The sequence below is a fragment of the Hyperolius riggenbachi genome, chromosome 4 (genome assembly GCF_040937935.1).
Source record: "Hyperolius riggenbachi isolate aHypRig1 chromosome 4, aHypRig1.pri, whole genome shotgun sequence".
Taxonomy (NCBI): domain Eukaryota; kingdom Metazoa; phylum Chordata; class Amphibia; order Anura; family Hyperoliidae; genus Hyperolius; species Hyperolius riggenbachi.
The window spans coordinates 51,315,732-51,333,985 of record NC_090649.1 but is presented as its reverse complement, the minus strand read 5'-3'; the positions used below and the strand labels follow the sequence as shown (position 1 = coordinate 51,333,985).

At 48.6% G+C, this 18,254-nt stretch overlaps 1 protein-coding gene across 1 annotated transcript in view; it reads left to right on the top strand.

The window, feature by feature from the left end:
- Nucleotides 1-18,254, top strand: part of BLK (BLK proto-oncogene, Src family tyrosine kinase) — a 58,712-nt gene that overhangs the window by 13,190 nt on the left and 27,268 nt on the right. Inside the window, exons 3-4 of the mRNA XM_068233226.1 lie at nucleotides 3,327-3,420; nucleotides 15,282-15,383. Of these exons, the coding sequence (XP_068089327.1) occupies nucleotides 3,327-3,420; nucleotides 15,282-15,383 (196 nt within the window). The remainder of the gene's footprint in view (nucleotides 1-3,326; nucleotides 3,421-15,281; nucleotides 15,384-18,254) is intronic.

Below are 18,254 nucleotides of genomic sequence, written 5' to 3'. Positions count from 1 at the left end.
CAGATACTGAGAACATGTTCCTAAAAGAAGGCCATCGGCCTACTCTGACCTCCACGTACACCACAGGAACAGTAAACATCGGCCATATTTACTAAACATCCACATTCCTGCATTTAGGTCAAATGCCTCATTGATTATTAATCAAGTAGGTGGGTATGATGACACCACCAGTGGGTCCACCAATAATCTGATCTAGGGGGTGGCGAAGATGATGTCATATTTAACTCTTTCCTAGTCGGTATTAAACCCGGAGTGAGCGATGGAGAGAGCATTCTGCTTCTTCCTTCCGCACTAGCTCGCAAGGCCGACTGGGACCTCTAAGCATGTTCTTCCTTTCTGTAATCTGATATAATGTATGCTGTACATAGGTAGTTTAGTGTAACGTAGTTAGGAAGAAGGTACCTGATTGACTTCAGCAGGGAGTCTAATCACGAGCTTGTAACGCAACATGAAGATTGGCATGGCTAGGATATGATGAATGTATCTATCTGTATTCCTGTTTCCTGAATAAACAACGTAAACATTGAAGAAGCCTGAGAAAGTCTATCTCCTGTTTGCTGTGTGGAGAGTCAAGTGATCTCACAGTCTGTGAGACGGTGGTGTCGAAGCAAGGTGATATAAGAACAGTTTATAACAGGGTATATGTCCCAGTATATGTAGGCAGGGGTATATGTCCCAGTATATGTAGGCAGGGGTATATGTCCCAGTATATGTAGGCAGGGGGTATATGTCCCAGTATATGTAGCCAGGGGGATATGTCCCAGTATATGTAGCCAGGGGGATATGTCCCAGTATATGTAGGCAGGTGTATATGTCCCAGTATATGTAGGCAGGGGGTATATGTTCCAGTATATGTAGGCAGGGGTATATGTCCCAGTATATGTAGCCAGGGGGATATGTCCCAGTATATGTAGCCAGGGGATATGTCCCAGTATATGTAGGCAGGGGTATATGTCCCAGTATATGCAGGCAGGGGTATATGTCCCAGTATATGCAGGCAGGGGTATATGTCCCAGTATATGTAGGCAGGGGTATATATCCCAGTATATGTAGGCAGGGGGTATATGTCCCAGTATATGTAGCCAGGAGGATATGTCCCAGTATATGTAGGCAGGGGTATATGTCCCAGTATATGTAGGCAGGGGTATATGTCCCAGTATATGTAGGCAGGGGTATATGTCCCAGTATATGTAGGCAGGGGTATATGTCCCAGTATATGTAGGCAGGGGTATATGTCCCAGTATATGTAGGCAGGGGGTATATGTCCCAGTATATGTAGGCAGGGGGTATATGTCCCAGTATATGTAGGCAGGGGGTATATATCCCAGTATATGTAGGCAGGGGTATATGTCCCAGTATATGTAGGCAGGGGTATATGTCCCAGTATATGTAGGCAGGGGTATATGTCCCAGTATATGTAGGCAGGGGGTATATGTCCCAGTATATGTAGCCAGGGGGATATGTCCCAGTATATGTAGCCAGGGGGATATGTCCCAGTATATGTAGGCAGGTGTATATGTCCCAGTATATGTAGGCAGGGGGTATATGTCCCAGTATATGTAGGCAGGGGTATATGTCCCAGTATATGTAGGCAGGGGTATATGTCCCAGTATATGTAGGCAGGGGTATATGTCCCAGTATATGTAGGCAGGGGTATATGTCCCAGTATATGTAGGCAGGGGTATATGTCCCAGTATATGTAGGCAGGGGGTATATGTCCCAGTATATGTAGGCAGGGGGTATATGTCCCAGTATATGTAGGCAGGGGGTATATATCCCAGTATATGTAGGCAGGGGTATATGTCCCAGTATATGTAGGCAGGGGTATATGTCCCAGTATATGTAGGCAGGGGTATATGTCCCAGTATATGTAGGCAGGGGGTATATGTCCCAGTATATGTAGCCAGGGGGATATGTCCCAGTATATGTAGCCAGGGGGATATGTCCCAGTATATGTAGGCAGGTGTATATGTCCCAGTATATGTAGGCAGGGTGTATATGTCCCAGTATATGTAGGCAGGGGTATATGTCCCAGTATATGTAGCCAGGGGTATATGTCCCAGTATATGTAGGCAGGGGTATATGTCCCAGTATATGTAGGCAGGGGTATATGTCCCAGTATATGTAGGCAGGGGTATATGTCCCAGTATATGTAGGCAGGGGTATATATCCCAGTATATGTAGGCAGGGGTATATATCCCAGTATATGTAGGCAGGGGGTATATGTCCCAGTATATGTAGCCAGGGGGATATGTCCCCAGAAAAAGTGACCATGTGTGCAGGAGGAGGGGAGCAGCGCAGAGAAGAAGGAGAGCTATGGGCACTCACCTTAGGGGGCTCTCCCTCCCTCTCTCGCTCTCTCCTCCAGAGTCCGGAATGAAGTGTGCAGCGGCTGGCAGCGGGCGGAACTTACCTCCTCTCGTCGCACGCGCCGGATGGATTAGCCGCTACTTTGGTCTGATCCAGACCAGAGTGCGGCACCAGAACTTCCGGCGCAGGAGCGAGACGAGGTAAGTTCCGCCCGCTGCCAGCCGCTGCACACTTCATTCCGGAGGGGACAGCGAGGGAGAGAGAGCCCCCTAAGGTGAGGGAAGGGGGGGGGGGAGACGTCCGCCCTTCCCCACTGTGCCCATAGCTCTCTCTCTTCTCTGCGCTGTTCCCCTCCTGCTGGCTGCACGGGCACGCGGCCAGGGGGAGGGGGCAGCGGGCGGCCAGGCTCGGGCAGATGCCCGGTTTTGCCGTATGTGTGGACGCCCATGCTGCTGGCCAAGCAGCAGTAACCCTGTGTTATCCTTCCCAATAGAAACCTGCAGCAAGTCTTCACTGTGAGCAGCAACACCTATTACTGCTGCTTGGCCAGTAAGTGGATTTCCTCAGATTTACCACCTCCCAGTCCAACACTGTCTGACCCCCAAGGAACCGCCTCGGGTTCTCTATAAAGCACACCTGAAGTGAGAGGGATATGGAGGCTGCCATATTTAATGTTAAACAATGCTGATTGCCTGGCTGTCCTGCTGATCCTCTGCCACTAATATTTTTAGTCATAGACCCTGAACAAGCATGCAGCAGATCAGATGTTTGACTGAAGTCTGACTGGATTTTTTGCATACTTGTTTAGGGTGTGATTCAGACACTACTGCAGCCACCAGAGAAAGCCAGGCAACTGGTGTTGTTTAAAGGGAAATAAATATGTCAGCCTCCATATCCCTCTCACTACAGGTACTCTTTAAAGCACTGATAAACTGTAATGAACCGGCTACCTGTGTAACTATAGTGGACATATTGTTGGGCTGTGATCCTGAATGTGTTTCTTTCTCTTGGCACAGAGAAGAGGTTTGTGGCCGCATTGTATGATTACACACCGATTAATACTGGAGACCTCCAGCTACAGAAGGGAGAGAAGCTGCAGCTGCTGTCAGAGTGAGTGATTTTCATGTATAGGAGATAATAAGGACCGCGCTCAGGGTGGGATTTCAAGAAAGGCGACGAAGGAGGGGTTATGCTGCACATGGAAGAGGGGGTTGCACATGGAATAGGAGGGGTGATGCTGTACATGGAATAGGAGGGGTGATGCTGCACATGGAAGAGGGGGCTGCACATGGAATAGGAGGGGTGATGCTGCACATGGAATAGGAGGGGTGATGCTGCACATGGAATAGGAGGGGTGATGCTGCACATGGAATAGGAGGGGTGATGCTGCACATGGAATAGGAGGGGTGATGCTGCACATGAAATAGGAGGGGTGATGCTGCACATGGAATAGGAGGGGTGATGCTGCACATGGAAGAGGGGGCTGCACATGGAATAGGAGGGGTGATGCTGCACATGGAATAGGAGGGGTGATGCTGCACATGGAATAGGAGGGGTGATGCTGCACATGGAAGAGGGGGCTGCACATGGAATAGGAGGGGTGATGCTACACATGGAAGAGGGGGCTGCACATGGAATAGGAGGGGTGATGCTGCACATGGAATAGGAGGGGTGATGCTGCACATGGAATAGGAGGGGTGATGCTGCACATGGAATAGGAGGGGTGATGCTGCACATGGAAGAGGGGGCTGCACATAGAATAGGAGGGGTGATGCTGCACATGGAATAGGAGGGGTGATGCTGCACATGGAAGAGGGGGCTGCACATGGAATAGGAGGGGTGATGCTACACATGGAAGAGGGGGCTGCACATGGAATAGGAGGGGTGATGCTGCACATGGAATAGGAGGGGTGATGCTGTACATGGAATAGGAGGGGTGATGCTGCACATGGAATAGGAGGGGTGATGCTGCACATGGAAGAGGGGGCTGCACATGGAATAGGAGGGGTGATGCTGCACATGGAATAGGAGGGGTGATGCTGCACATGGAATAGGAGGGGTGATGCTGCACATGGAAGAGGGGGCTGCACATGGAATAGGAGGGGTGATGCTGCACATGGAATAGGAGGGGTGATGCTGCACATGGAATAGGAGGGTGATGCTACACATGGAAGAGGGGGCTGCACATGGAATAGGGTGATGGGGTTATGCTGCACACAAAGGGAGTCATAACACACTTGGCCTAGGAACGGGGTGCCTAAAGCTCTGTCCCCTCTTGAGCAGAGAATGAACCGCACTTCTGCGCAGTCCGTGATAATCCCGAGCAGACGGATGCATTTGCCCATATATTCTACATCATCTTGGAACCAGGGGCGTAACAATAGACCCTGCAAGGGATGCAGCCGCAGGGGGGCCCAGAAACCCTAGGGGCCCCATCCTGAGATACTGACAACTAAGGGCAAGGATCGAAAAAACTTTCTGCTGCACAATTGTTCCTATCACTGCATCTGCTCAGCCACTGATAAGGAATCATACAAAGTTTTGCAGACAAAGATTTGTAGACAGTCCCTATTCAGTGTGCAGCAGGCTCTTCTGTACAGCGCCCAGCCCCCAACCTCTCTAGCCTTCTCCAAGTGCAGAGGGAGTTCTGCTCTATCAGAGATGGACAGAGTGAGTGTAATAAGCTGAGGCTGGGAAGGGGGTGGGAGGGGACATTTGCAGGAGGGGGCCCCATCCAAAGTTTTGCAGGGGGCCCAGAGATTTCTAGTTACTCCCTGCTTGGATCAATTTGGATTTCATGGACCATCCCCAACAAGCAGTTATGTAGTCAATATATGGCTAGGTTCACAGTGGTCAGTTGTATAAAGCACGCTTTATAATGTGTTATAATTGCTGTGAACTGCAATGGAGGCAGGACACAGGGCCGACTCTAGACATTTTGCTGCCTGAGGCAAACTTGTGAGAATGCGCCCCCTCCTCAGTCAGGACAGCAGTGCCACCTCCTCCCTTCTGCTGTGCAGGTCACATGAATCACTGCTGCTCTCCTGCCTCCCCCCTCCTCACTCACTGTCAGACTCCTCACACAGCACAACAAGCTGCTTTTCCCCAATAATGACCTCTTCTACTCTCACTTCTCCTCCTACTCTGAGAGCATGCTATTAGTGTAAGCACACAGTACAAATATGCTGCCCCTCTAATCTCTGCGCCTGATGCAAATGTTTCACCTTGCTTCATGAGAGAACCGGCCCTGGCTGGACATAGACTTTAATGCAAAGCATGCATGCAGTGAGTGAGATCTGTTGCAATGCAGCACTGTGAACAGGCCCATAGAATTGTATGGGCAGTGAGTTGTCTTACAAAAACTATTCTGCGACACAACTGACCACTGTGAACAGATCCATTTGATTCAAGTAATGTGAAGGTATACTATTGATTAACATAGGAATCCGTTCACCTCCATCAAGGTCTGTTCCGTTAGGGCTGATTCGCATTACAAGGGCTTTTTTAGCACTAGTGATTTGAAAAGCTCTTGCTAATGCATTGCTATGGGGGATTTTTTAAAAAAAATCACATCGCTGCAGTGTGAACACACACATAGGATAACATTAGCAAGAGCACATCAAAAAGTGCTTGGAGAAAGTCCCTGCAGTGTGAAACAGCCCTCAGGGCCCGCTTTTTTAGTCCATTGTGAACTGGGCCTTTCTCTGCACTGTTGTCAATGTCACATTGTACTTACTGATAGCAGAACACTCGACACTGTCATTTGGATTTGCAGGGCAGATGTTAGTCTAGGCCAGGCATGGGCAAACTTGGCCCTGCAGCTGTTAAGGAACTACAAGTGCCACAATGCATTGCAGGAGTCTTACAGCCACAGTCATGACTCAAAGGCAAATGCATTGTGGGACTTGTAGTTCCGTAACAGCTGGAGGGCCAAGTTTGCCCATGCCTGGTCTAGGCTCACAGTGGGATGTTGTGCAGCGGAGTTATAAATTCTTATAACGCAGCTTACCGCACTGCAATAAGAAGTCTATGCAACGTTCACAGTGTGATGTTAGCGCTGCATTGTCACCTGTAGCGTTATGGTAATGCACTGCTGTGCGTTACCAGGTACAGGTGCAGGGGCTGCAGTAGATGTTAGCCAGCAATAGCCTAGCTGGTATGCCCCCCACCCCCCGATCCAGCCGCTATATATATACTAAGCCTCTATCCAGCGACCACCGCAGTCTCCTCGCACAGCTCCGATATCGACTATGGGGAGATTCATACTGCGCATGATGCCATGTGGACACTTGTACCTACCTAGCCTATACTGGAGGACACCTGTACCTACCTAGCCTATATACTGGGGGACACCTGTACTTATCTAGCCTATACTGGGGGACACCTGTCCCTACCTAGCTTGGAGGACACCTGTTCCTACCTAGCCTATACTGGGGACACCTGTACCTACCTAGCCTATACTGGGGGACACCTGTTCCTACCTAACCTATACCGGGGACACCTGTACCTACCTAGCCTATACTGGGGGACACCTGTTCCTACCTAGCCTATACTGGGGACACCTGTACCTACCTAGCCTATACTGGGGGACACCTGTTCCTACCTAGCCTATACTGGGGACACCTGTACCTACCTAGCCTATACTGGGGGACACCTGTTCCTACCTAACCTATACCGGGGACACCTGTACCTACCTAGCCTATACTGGGGGACACCTGTTCCTACCTAGCTTATACTGGGGAAACCTGTACCTACCTAGACTCTACTGGGGGACACCTGTTCCTACCTAGCCTATACTGGGGACACCTGTACCTACCTAGCCTATACTGGGGGACACCTGTTCCTACCTAGCCTATACTGGGGGACACCTGTTCCTACCTAGCCTATACTGGGGACACCTGTACCTACCTAGCCTATACTGAAGGACACCTGTACAGACTGGGGGACACCTGTACCTACCTAGCCTATACTGGGGGGCACCTGTACCTACCTAGACTGGGGGACACCTGTACCTACCTAGCCTATACTGGGAATACCTGTACCTATCTAGCCTATGCTGGGGGACACCTGTACCTACCTAGCCTATACTGGGGACACCTGTACCTACCTACACTGGGGGACACCTGTACCTGCCTAGCCTATACTGGGGGACACCTGTACCTGCCTAGCCTATACTGGGGGACACCTGTACCTACCTAGCCTATACTGGGGACACCTGTACTTACCTAGCCTATACTGGGGACACCTGTACTTACCTAGCCTATACTGGGGACACCTGTACTTACCTAGCCTATACTGGGGACACCTGTACCTACCTAGCCTATACTGAAGGACACCTGTACCTACCTAGCCTATACTGAAGGACACCTGTACCTACCTAGCCTATACTGAAGGACACCTGTACCTACCTAGCCTATACTGAAGGACACCTGTACCTACCTAGCCTATACTGGGGGACACCTGTTCCTACCTAGCCTATACTGGGGGACATCTGTTCCTACCCAGCCTATACTGGGGACACCTGTACTTACCTAACCTATACTGGGGACACCTGTACCTACCTAGCCTATACTGGGGGACACCTGTTCCTACCTAGCCTATACTGGGGAAACCTGTACCTACCTAGACTATACTGGGGGACACCTGTTCCTACCTAGCCTATACTGGGGACACCTGTACCTACCTAGCCTATACTGGGAGACACCTGTTCCTACCTAGCCTATACTGGGGGACACCTGTTCCTACCTAGCCTATACTGGGGACACCTGTACCTACCTAGCCTATACTGAAGGACACCTGTACTTACCTAGACTGGGGGACACCTGTACCTACCTAGCCTATACTGGGGGGCACCTGTACCTACCTAGACTGGGGGACACCTGTACCTACCTAGCCTATACTGGGAATACCTGTACCTATCTAGCCTATGCTGGGGGACAACTGTACCTACCTAGCCTATACTGGGGACACCTGTACCTACCTACACTGGGGGACACCTGTACCTGCCTAGCCTATACTGGGGGACACCTGTACCTGCCTAGCCTATACTGGGGGACACCTGTACCTACCTAGCCTATACTGGGGACACCTGTACTTACCTAGCCTATACTGGGGACACCTGTACTTACCTAGCCTATACTGGGGACACCTGTACTTACCTAGCCTATACTGGGGACACCTGTACCTACCTAGCCTATACTGAAGGACACCTGTCATACACAATATAATGCAATAGTACTTTAGGCTATCAACAGAATCTGGCTAAGTGTGGATCCCCAGCTCCAGCTGGTTCTAGCACACTTTGGGATCTGACTAGGGTCTGAGTGCTAACACACAAGTATTCGCTGACTGCAGACAACTTGCAACTGACAGAATGCCTGCTTTTATACTGTGCTGGACTCAAACAGCCCGCCCAGCCATTCAACCAATCACAACGTGGCTCAAGGACCTTGCAGTACAGCTCAAGGACCTTGCTGAGGTCAGCTGACCAGCTGGTCAGCTGACTCTCTTTCTAAGAGTATAAAAGGCTCTACTGCACACGCGCGCGGCCCCTACGGGGTCCAGACTGTCATGAGAGGTGTCTCGGCGAGCAGCATGCCATGAGGCCTGTGAAGGTGTTCCAGGAGTGCAGCCTCGACGTGGAGTACGCTGAGAGGTCTGCGACTGAACGGTGGATCGTGCTACCGCTGCGGACGTGGACGTTTCTCCGCGTTCCGCATGCGGCCATGCGGGCGGTTGCGCTGCTGATGCGGACGCGGACACACGTCCGCGTTCAGCCTGCTGTTGCCTCATTACAGTACCCCCCCTTTCAGGCATGACCTCCGGGCATGCCTCACCCGGTTTCCCAGGATACAACTCATGAAATCTCCTCCTTTTCTCCTCAGCATGAAGATCTCGAAGGGGAACCCATGACCTCTCTTCTGGCCCGTACCCCTTCCAGTGCACCAGATACTGGAGCTTGTTGCGTGAGAAACGGGAATCTAAAATGTCCTGGACTTCATATTCCAATTCCCCATCCACTACCACAGGAGCAGGGGGAGTAGAATCTACCCTTACCGCAGGCTTCAATAAAGAAACATGATAAGTCCTGCCACATCTCATATTAGTAGGTAATTTTACCTTGTAAGTGACCTCATTGATCTTACTCTCTATAGGGAAAGGCCCGATAAAGCGAGGACCTAATTTTGCTGATGGTTTCCTGAGAGGAATGTGTCTAGTAGAGACCCAAACATAATCCCCTGGAATAAAGTTCCACTCCGTGGAACGTCTTCTATCAGCAAATTTCTTTTGAACAGAAAAAGCTTTGTCCAAATTATCTCTGACCTTCCCCCAGATCTCTCTGAAAGTCCCCTGCCATTCCTGGAGAGCTGGAAGAGGTGACTCCTTGACTGGAAGTGACGTAAACTTGGGACACTTCCCATTGACAATCTGAAAGGGAGAATAACCAGAGGATGCGTTTTTCAGGTTATTGTGGGCAAATTCAGCAAATGGGAGGAATCTTGTCCAGAGATGTTGTGCATCTGCTATGTAACATCTAAGAAACTGCTCCATGGACTGATTGATCCTCTCTGTCTGCCCATTAGTCTGGGGATGGTAACCTGAAGAGAATGATAAAGAAATCCCCAGATCTTTACAAAAGGCCCTCCAGAACTTTGACACAAATTGTACCCCCCTATCAGATACAATATCCACCGGAATTCCATGTAACTTAAAGATGTTATTAATAAATAAATCTGCCAATTTACGGGCAGATGGAAACCCAGACAGAGCAACGAAATGTGCCATTTTACTAAATCTGTCCGTAACAACCCAGATGACAGTGTTACCTTCAGATTCAGGCAGCTCACCCACAAAATCCATGGAAATGTGGGACCATGGAACCTGTGGAGAAGGCAGGGGCTGAAGAGAGCCTGCTGGAGCTTTTCTGGAGGACTTACTCCTGGCACAGACAGAGCAGGACTTAACAAATTCCTTACAATCAGACATGTAAGAAGGCCACCAGACTGCCCTATTCAAGAGTTCCTGGGTTCTGGCAATACCTGGATGTCCCACATTCTTATGTTCATGAAACATCTGGAGCACCCGTTCCCGAAAACGAATAGGGACGTACAGAAGTCCCTCAGGTTTTCCATTGGGAACATTGGACTGGCATGCAATAAGCGATTTTGACAAGTCTTCGGAGATCTCAGTGGCTGCCAGAAAATACCTCTCAGGTAGAATATTGACAGGAGTGGCTGGTGGGGCAGATTCAGATTCAAAACACCTGGATAAGGCGTCAGCCTTAACATTCTTATCCCCAGGCTTATAGGTTATGATAAAATCAAACCGGGAAAAAAAAAGTGCCCATCTCGCCTGCCTGGGTGTTAACCTCTTGGCCTTCTCAATGTATTCGAGGTTCTTATGGTCAGTATAAACAGTAAAGGGAAATTCTGCCCCCTCTAACCAATGACGCCACTCCTCTAGAGCTAACTTAACAGCCAACAATTCCCGGTTCCCCACATCATAATTCCTCTCTGCCGGTGCAAACTTTCTTGAAAAAAATGCACAAGGATGAACCTTATTATCAGGTCCAAAAGCTTGCGAGAGGACTGCCCCAACCCCAACCTCCGATGCATCTATCTCTACTATGAAGGGGCGGGTGACGTCAACATGACGCAATATGGGGGCGGAACAAAAAGATTTTTTTAATGATTGAAAGGCCTCAATGGCTTCTGGTGACCAGTTAGTCGCATCAGCGCCTTTCCTGGTCAACTGGGTCATGGGGGCAACAACTGAAGAGTACCCACTAATAAACCGCCTATAATAGTTAGCAAAGCCTAAAAATCTCTGCAGGGCTTTGAGGCCTGAAGGTTGCGGCCAATCCAAAACTGCTGAGACTTTGCTTGGATCCATTGCCAGTCCAGAGGTGGATATAATATACCCTAAAAATGCCACCTCTTTCACCTCGAAGAGGCATTTCTCCAGCTTAGCATATAACTGGTTCTCCCTGAGCTTCTGTAACACAAATTTTACATGCTTCCTGTGTTCCTGTAAATTTTTTGAAAAAATTAAAATATCATCAAGATAGACCACTGTAAACCTGCCAGACACATCTCTGAAAATATCGTTTACAAACTCCTGAAAGACAGCTGGGGCATTGCACAATCCAAAGGGCATAACTAAATACTCATAGTGACCGTCAGGAGTGTTAAAAGCGGTCTTCCACTTGTCGCCCTCTCTGATCCGAATAAAATTGTATGCCCCCCTCAAGTCTAACTTTGAAAAAACACAGGCCTCAGTAATCTGAGTAAACAGGTCATCAATGAGTGGAAGAGGGTATCGATTTTTTATGGTGATTTTGTTTAGCTGCCTGTAGTCTATGCAGGGGCGAAGACCACCATCCTTCTTTTTAACAAAAAAGAAACCTGCACCAGCAGGAGACTTGGAGGCACGGATAAATCCCTTCTCCAAGTTCTCCTTGATGTAATCTTTCATTGCCACCTTTTCAGGGCTGGAGAGGTTGTACAAACGACCCCTAGGAGGCAGTGTACCCGGTCTCAATTCAATGGGGCAGTCATAGGGTCTATGTGGAGGCAACCTGTCAGCAGATCGAGGACAAAATACGTCGGAAAAATCAGTGTACTGAGGTGGGACCCCCTGGACCTGGACCTCTGAAGCACACACAGAAATGGATTTAAGACAATTCTCCTGACAATAGGAGGACCAGGCAGATAATTGGCCCTCTTTCCAGTCTATTTGAGGGGAATGCTTCTTCAACCATGGTAGCCCCAATATGACGGATGAGGTGGCCATCTTTAAAACATAGAACTGGATGACCTCAGTGTGCAATACTCCAACCTGAAGTGTGAGCGGCGGAGTTTGACAAAGAGGTGTCTTGTTCTGTAAAGGAGAGTCATCGATTGCTGTAACATAGATGTGTCTTTGTATGGGAAGAATGGGAATGTTAAAGTTTAAAGCCAGGTCTCTGTCAATGAAGTTGGCAGCTGACCCAGAGTCAACAAATGCAGAGGTTAGGAAGTCACTGTTCTCCCAATGAAGAGAACAGGGCAGCAAGATTTTATTCTGACATGGAGGTAGAACTGGCTCGCTTAGGGTGGTACCTCCAACCATCCCTAAGCGGACAAGTTTTCCGCCTTCTTACTGCAGTTCTGCACTCGATGACCCTTTTCCCCACAATATAGACACAGACCCTCCTTCCTTCTCCTAGCTTTCTCAGCGACTGAGAGTCGTCCGTGCCCCAACTGCATTGGCTCCTCCTCTGGAACCTCAGGGGAACCAACAGTAGAGGGCGCTCTAACTAGCACAGATGACCTGCCCTTTTTATGATAGCGAATGCGTCTATCGATCTTAACCGATAAGGCAATAGCTGCATCTACATCTTTGGGCTCAGGGTGGCTTATCATGACATCAATAATGGACTCGGAGAGACCAGTCATGTATGTGTCTAGAAGAGTGAACTGATCCCACCTCACTGAGACCGCCCACCTTCTAAACTCGGCAGCGTACTCCTCAACCATACGATTGCCTTGCTTTAGGCATCGGAGTTTACGCTCGGCAGTGCCGGCTAAATCAGGATCCTCATATATGATGGCCATGTTCTTGAAAAACTCGGACACTGAAGATAAGGCAGAGTGACCCTCAGGTAAGCTGAAAGCCCATGTCTGAGAATCCCCTTGTAACAAAGTTTTAATAAAAATTACTCTCTGTACCTCAGAACCAGATGATATGGGCCTCATCTGAAAATAGGCTAAACAACGATTTTTGAAATTACTGAAGTCGGACCGAGAACCAGAAAATCTTTCAGGAAGAGCCATCTTAGGCTCGCTACTGGCTGGGGAGGGTAGAACATTAAGTGGTGCCGGCAGTTTCTGAAAGGCCTCAGTCAGCTGGTTGATCTGGACCTGCTGAGCAGCAACGGTGTTTCTAAGCTCATCGACTGCCGCAGTTAAAGTCTGCAACTGCTCGGCAACTCCCTCCATGTTACTTTTACTGGTCTGCAGTACTGTAATGTTGTGGTGTTTGGTGTATACACTTCAGAGTTTTCTGATTATTAGTGATCCGCAGTATCACTAGTAATACAGATATATTTGATTATATGGTGATCTGCGGCATCACCAATAATACAAATATTTATGCGTACTCTGGAAAACAAGGTACAGATAACTTGTGGAAAACCCACCACACTGACGTTAACTCAGAGGGATGGAGACCTCTGGAAGGAAGGGCAGTGTGTGCGATTCTGCGACTAGGATAAGAACGCAGAATTGCGTTCCTCAACAGTAATGATATGCTGAGGAGTTACTGAGTTCCCCGCAAGAAGAACTCAGCAGAGTTAACCCTTTAGTGGAAAACCCACTAAAGGGGGCAAAGTCAAACGGAAAAACGGTTCGGTATCAGAACTGGCAAAGAAGTACCGAATCGACAGACAGAAATCAAGATCAGAGGTCAAGCCAAGGTCAGCAACTGGAAATCAGATGAGCAGAGGTACAGAATCGAGAAACACAAGGGTAGTCAGAAGCCAAGCCAATAGTCGGTAACGGTACGGGCTGGCGAAGTACAAAATCAGGAGACAAGAGGATAAAGAGGTAACAGGCAAAAGGTCATACACAATATAATGCAATAGTACTTTAGGCTATCAACAGAATCTGGCTAAGTGTGGATCCCCAGCTCCAGCTGGTTCTAGCACACTTTGGGATCTGACTAGGGTCTGAGTGCTAACACACAAGTATTCGCTGACTGCAGACAACTTGCAACTGACAGAATGCCTGCTTTTATACTGTGCTGGACTCAAACAGCCCGCCCAGCCGTTCAACCAATCACATCGTGGCTCAAGGACCTTGCAGTACAGCTCAAGGACCTTGCTGAGGTCAGCTGACCAGCTGGTCAGCTGACTCTCTTTCTAAGAGTATAAAAGGCTCTACTGCACACGCGCGCGGCCCCTACGGGGTCCAGACTGTCATGAGAGGTGTCTCGGCGAGCAGCATGCCATGAGGCCTGTGAAGGTGTTCCAGGAGTGCAGCCTCGACGTGGAGTACGCTGAGAGGTCTGCGACTGAACGGTGGATCGTGCTGCCGCTGCGGACGTGGACGTTTCTCCGCGTTCCGCATGCGGCCATGCGGGCGGTTGCGCTGCTGATGCGGACGCGGACACACGTCCGCGTTCAGCCTGCTGTTGCCTCATTACACCTATACTGAAAGACACCTGTACCTACCTAGCCTATACTGAAGGACACCTGTACCTACCTAGCCTATACTGAAGGACACCTGTACCTACCTAGCCTATACTGGGGGACACCTGTTCCTACCTAGCCTATACTGGGGGACACCTGTTCCTACCTAGCCTATACTGGGGACACCTGTACTTACCTAGCCTGTACTGGGGACACCTGTACCAACTTAGCCTATACTGAAGGGCACCTGTACCTACCTAGCCTATACTGAAGGATACCTGTACCTACCTACACTGGGGGACACCTGTACCTACCTAGCCTATACTGGGGGACATCTGTACCTACCTGGACTGGGGGACACCTGTACCTACCTAGCCTATACTGGGGGACACCTGTACCTACCTAGCCTATACTGGGGACACCTGTACCTACCTAGCCTATACTGGGGGACACCTGTACCTAACTAGCCTATACTGGAGGACACCTGTTCTTACCTAGCCTATACAGGGGACACCTGTACCTACCTAGACTGGGGGACACCTGTACCTACCTAGCCTATACTGGGGATTCAGAAGACAGATGGGCACCGCGCGGTGAGTGACACAGAACAGGTAATGTATAAATGCTTGACACTTTTTGGCAAGTTACAGGAAAAAAGGTTATGAAAATTAATTGGATCACTTTTTGCACAGAAATGAGAAACCCAGCAGAAACTGAACACCGAGGAGGTTAAGGATTGATCCATTCCCGGCATACCCTCCCGACCTTGTTTATTTCATCTGTTTTGTTCTTTTTGTTTCAGCACCCACGGAGAGTGGTGGTTCGTCCAATCTGAGGTCAGCGGCCAGGAGGGATACGTGCCCAGCAACTATGTCACTCAAGTCGCCACCTTGGAGATGGAAACGTGAGTGGATAGGAGCAGCGTGACTGTAACTGGATAATCATCTTTTAAACAATTGTTATTATTCCTTCTATTATACCGTATTCACCACATACTGTTGTTACGCAGCACACTTCACAGAGAAAATGACAACCTCTTTACCAGGCCCGCTCCGCCCATGATGCCAAGTGGGGTGACTTCCTTAGGCGGCAGAAGTCTGGGGGCAGCACCAGGCAGAAACAGAAATTGAAGAGAGTGCCTGGCCAACCTGTACTGGGGGCGTCTGTACCTAGCTACCAACACTGGGGGAACCTATACTTGGCTACCTACCTATACTGAGGGTGCTTTTTGGGGCTCATCACAGTTATAATGTGTGGTGCAAATTGTTGGGTGCTTTGCGATCATTCCAATCTGGGTGGGGGGCATCCTCAGGCAGAAAAAAGTGTAGAACCGGCCCTGCTCTTAACCACTAAAGTTATCTTTTCACATTGCACACATTTCCACCAGTTGTGCTTTTATCCAGCGGAGGAACGGCTGAGTGTGGGATGAAGGCGAGAGACCAGGAAGACTTCAGGGGGGCTGGAAGAAGCCCCAGGTATGTAAATGGGCATTTTTTTTTAATAGGTTTCTTTTAAAGAGTACCTAAATTATAAATTACAGTTTGCTTTAAACCTAATAAGTTGGCAAGATCTGTTAAATCACACATAATAAAATGCAATTTTCTCACCCCCAGGGTCTGTATTCCACATATGGTCTTGAAATCCCTGCCCCTAGTGTGAAATTGGGCCAGGGTGATTTTTTCTTTCTTTCCAAACCATAGGTGCAAAGGATGCTGGGTGATTGATGTCATAACTCCACCCTCCATGTCCATGTGATCTAACCCAGGCACACAGACAGACATCTCAAATAAGAATTATAGCAAACAGACAGGATAAGACAGGCTACAGCAGTTCTCCTGTCTCTCCTCTCTTTCTACACACTGTGAAAAGAGAAGTAATTTGATCCAGGCAGGCAGAGAGCAGGGGAGGGAGGGGCAGGGGAGGGAACCAGGCTGGAGGGGTGAGCACAATGCTGATGGTGTACTTTGGCAAGGCTTCAGCATGAGGAGAAAGAAGGAAGTGCTGCTACAGATATAAATGTGGGTCTGTTTTATCCACTATGAAGTACCAGATCATGTAAACTTTATATGCTCACCTAACTGTACACAGTGCATACACTAGATATATGTATTGCCATTCAAACCTTTTTTGGCCGGAGGTGCTCTTTAAGAAGGAACTTATCCAATGACAGTTGTTTTTGCCTTCTTTAGAGGATTTCATGGAAATGTGACATTGTACAGTCACTATACTCAGATTAAGTACAATCAAGTACTTAATCTAATAAACACAAAACAATTTTTACTAGTAACCAAAACAAAAATAAAATTCAAAAAGTCATTGTATAGTTCCCTGTCAGGCTGGTGAAGTGATAGCGTGGGATGTCACCTGACGTGTAAAGAATGAAAGTGTCAGGGTGTTTCCTGGAGGTGTATAGTGCGGAAACCGCAGCTCCTCTCATCTATATGTGCCTTACTTTCCATACGGTATACCCCGAACTACATCAGAGAGAAAATACAGCGAATTAATCCTGTGAGCTTCACTCGCAACATAACTAAGAAGAGAGAAACTGTGATGGCACGTTTAACAAGCAGAAGTACATAGATATAATAAATGAACAACCATACGTCCAAAGGTGCACATTACAGTTCCTCAGACACAGGTCCTCTGAGGAAGCGCGCAGACGGCCAATCATGGTCAGCACTTGCTTCAGATGAGCAGCTTCAGTATTTTTCTGGGAAGTAAAGATAGTTGAGTTGAAAAAAGATAGAAGTCCATCAAGTCCAATCAGAAAATAGAGATGGGCCGAACGGTTCGCGGGCGAACGGTTCCAGGCGAACTTTGGGTGGTTCGCCTTCGCCGGCGAAGGCAAACTTTCCCGGAAGTTCGATTCACCCCATAATGCTCTATGAGGGTCAACTTTGACCCTCTACATCACAGTCAGCAGGCACTTTGTAGCCAATCTGGCTACACTCAGCCCTGGAGCCCCACCCCCCCTTATATAAGGCAGGCTCTGGCGGCCATTAGACTTACTCGTGTGCCTGCTGCTAGTCAAAATAGGGCGAGCTGCTGCAGACTTGTTCTCCTAGGGACAGATTAGTCAGGCTCTTGGCTTGTGAACTTGCTCCTGGCTGAACCTAATTGCTTAAATAGCACCCCTCATTCAACAGCTCTTTTCAGAGCTAATCCTGTTGTTTATTTTTTTTTTCCTTCTGTGTGTCAAACTGACACTAGTGTTGCTTAGACAGCATTGCTAATTCATACTGTGTGTGTGCCACTGCCAGCAGCCCTGCCAGCAGCCCAGCCAGCAGTAGCACATTCAGTGACTACCTGTGTGTGTGACAGGGAGCTGCACATTGTACTACCCAGTACTGCATATACCTACTAGTACCTGTTGTGTTGAGTGAACTCACCTGACTGCATCTAACTACCTTTGTGTTGAGTGAACTCACCTCTCTGCATATAACTACCTTTGTGTTGAGTGAACTCACCTCACTGTATATAACTACCTTTTGTGTTCAGTGAACTCACCTCACTGCATATAACTACCTTTTGTGTTCAGTGAACTCACCTCACTGCATATAACTACTTTTTGTGTTCAGTAAACTCACCTCACTGCATATAACTACCTTTGTGTTAAGTGAACTCACCTCACTGCATATAACGACCTTTGTTGAGTGAACTCCTCTCTCTGCATATAACTACCTTTGTGTTGAGTGAACTCACCTCACTGCATATAACTACCTTTGGGTTGTGTGAACCCACCTCAATGCATATACCTAGCATCCCCCCAAGATGG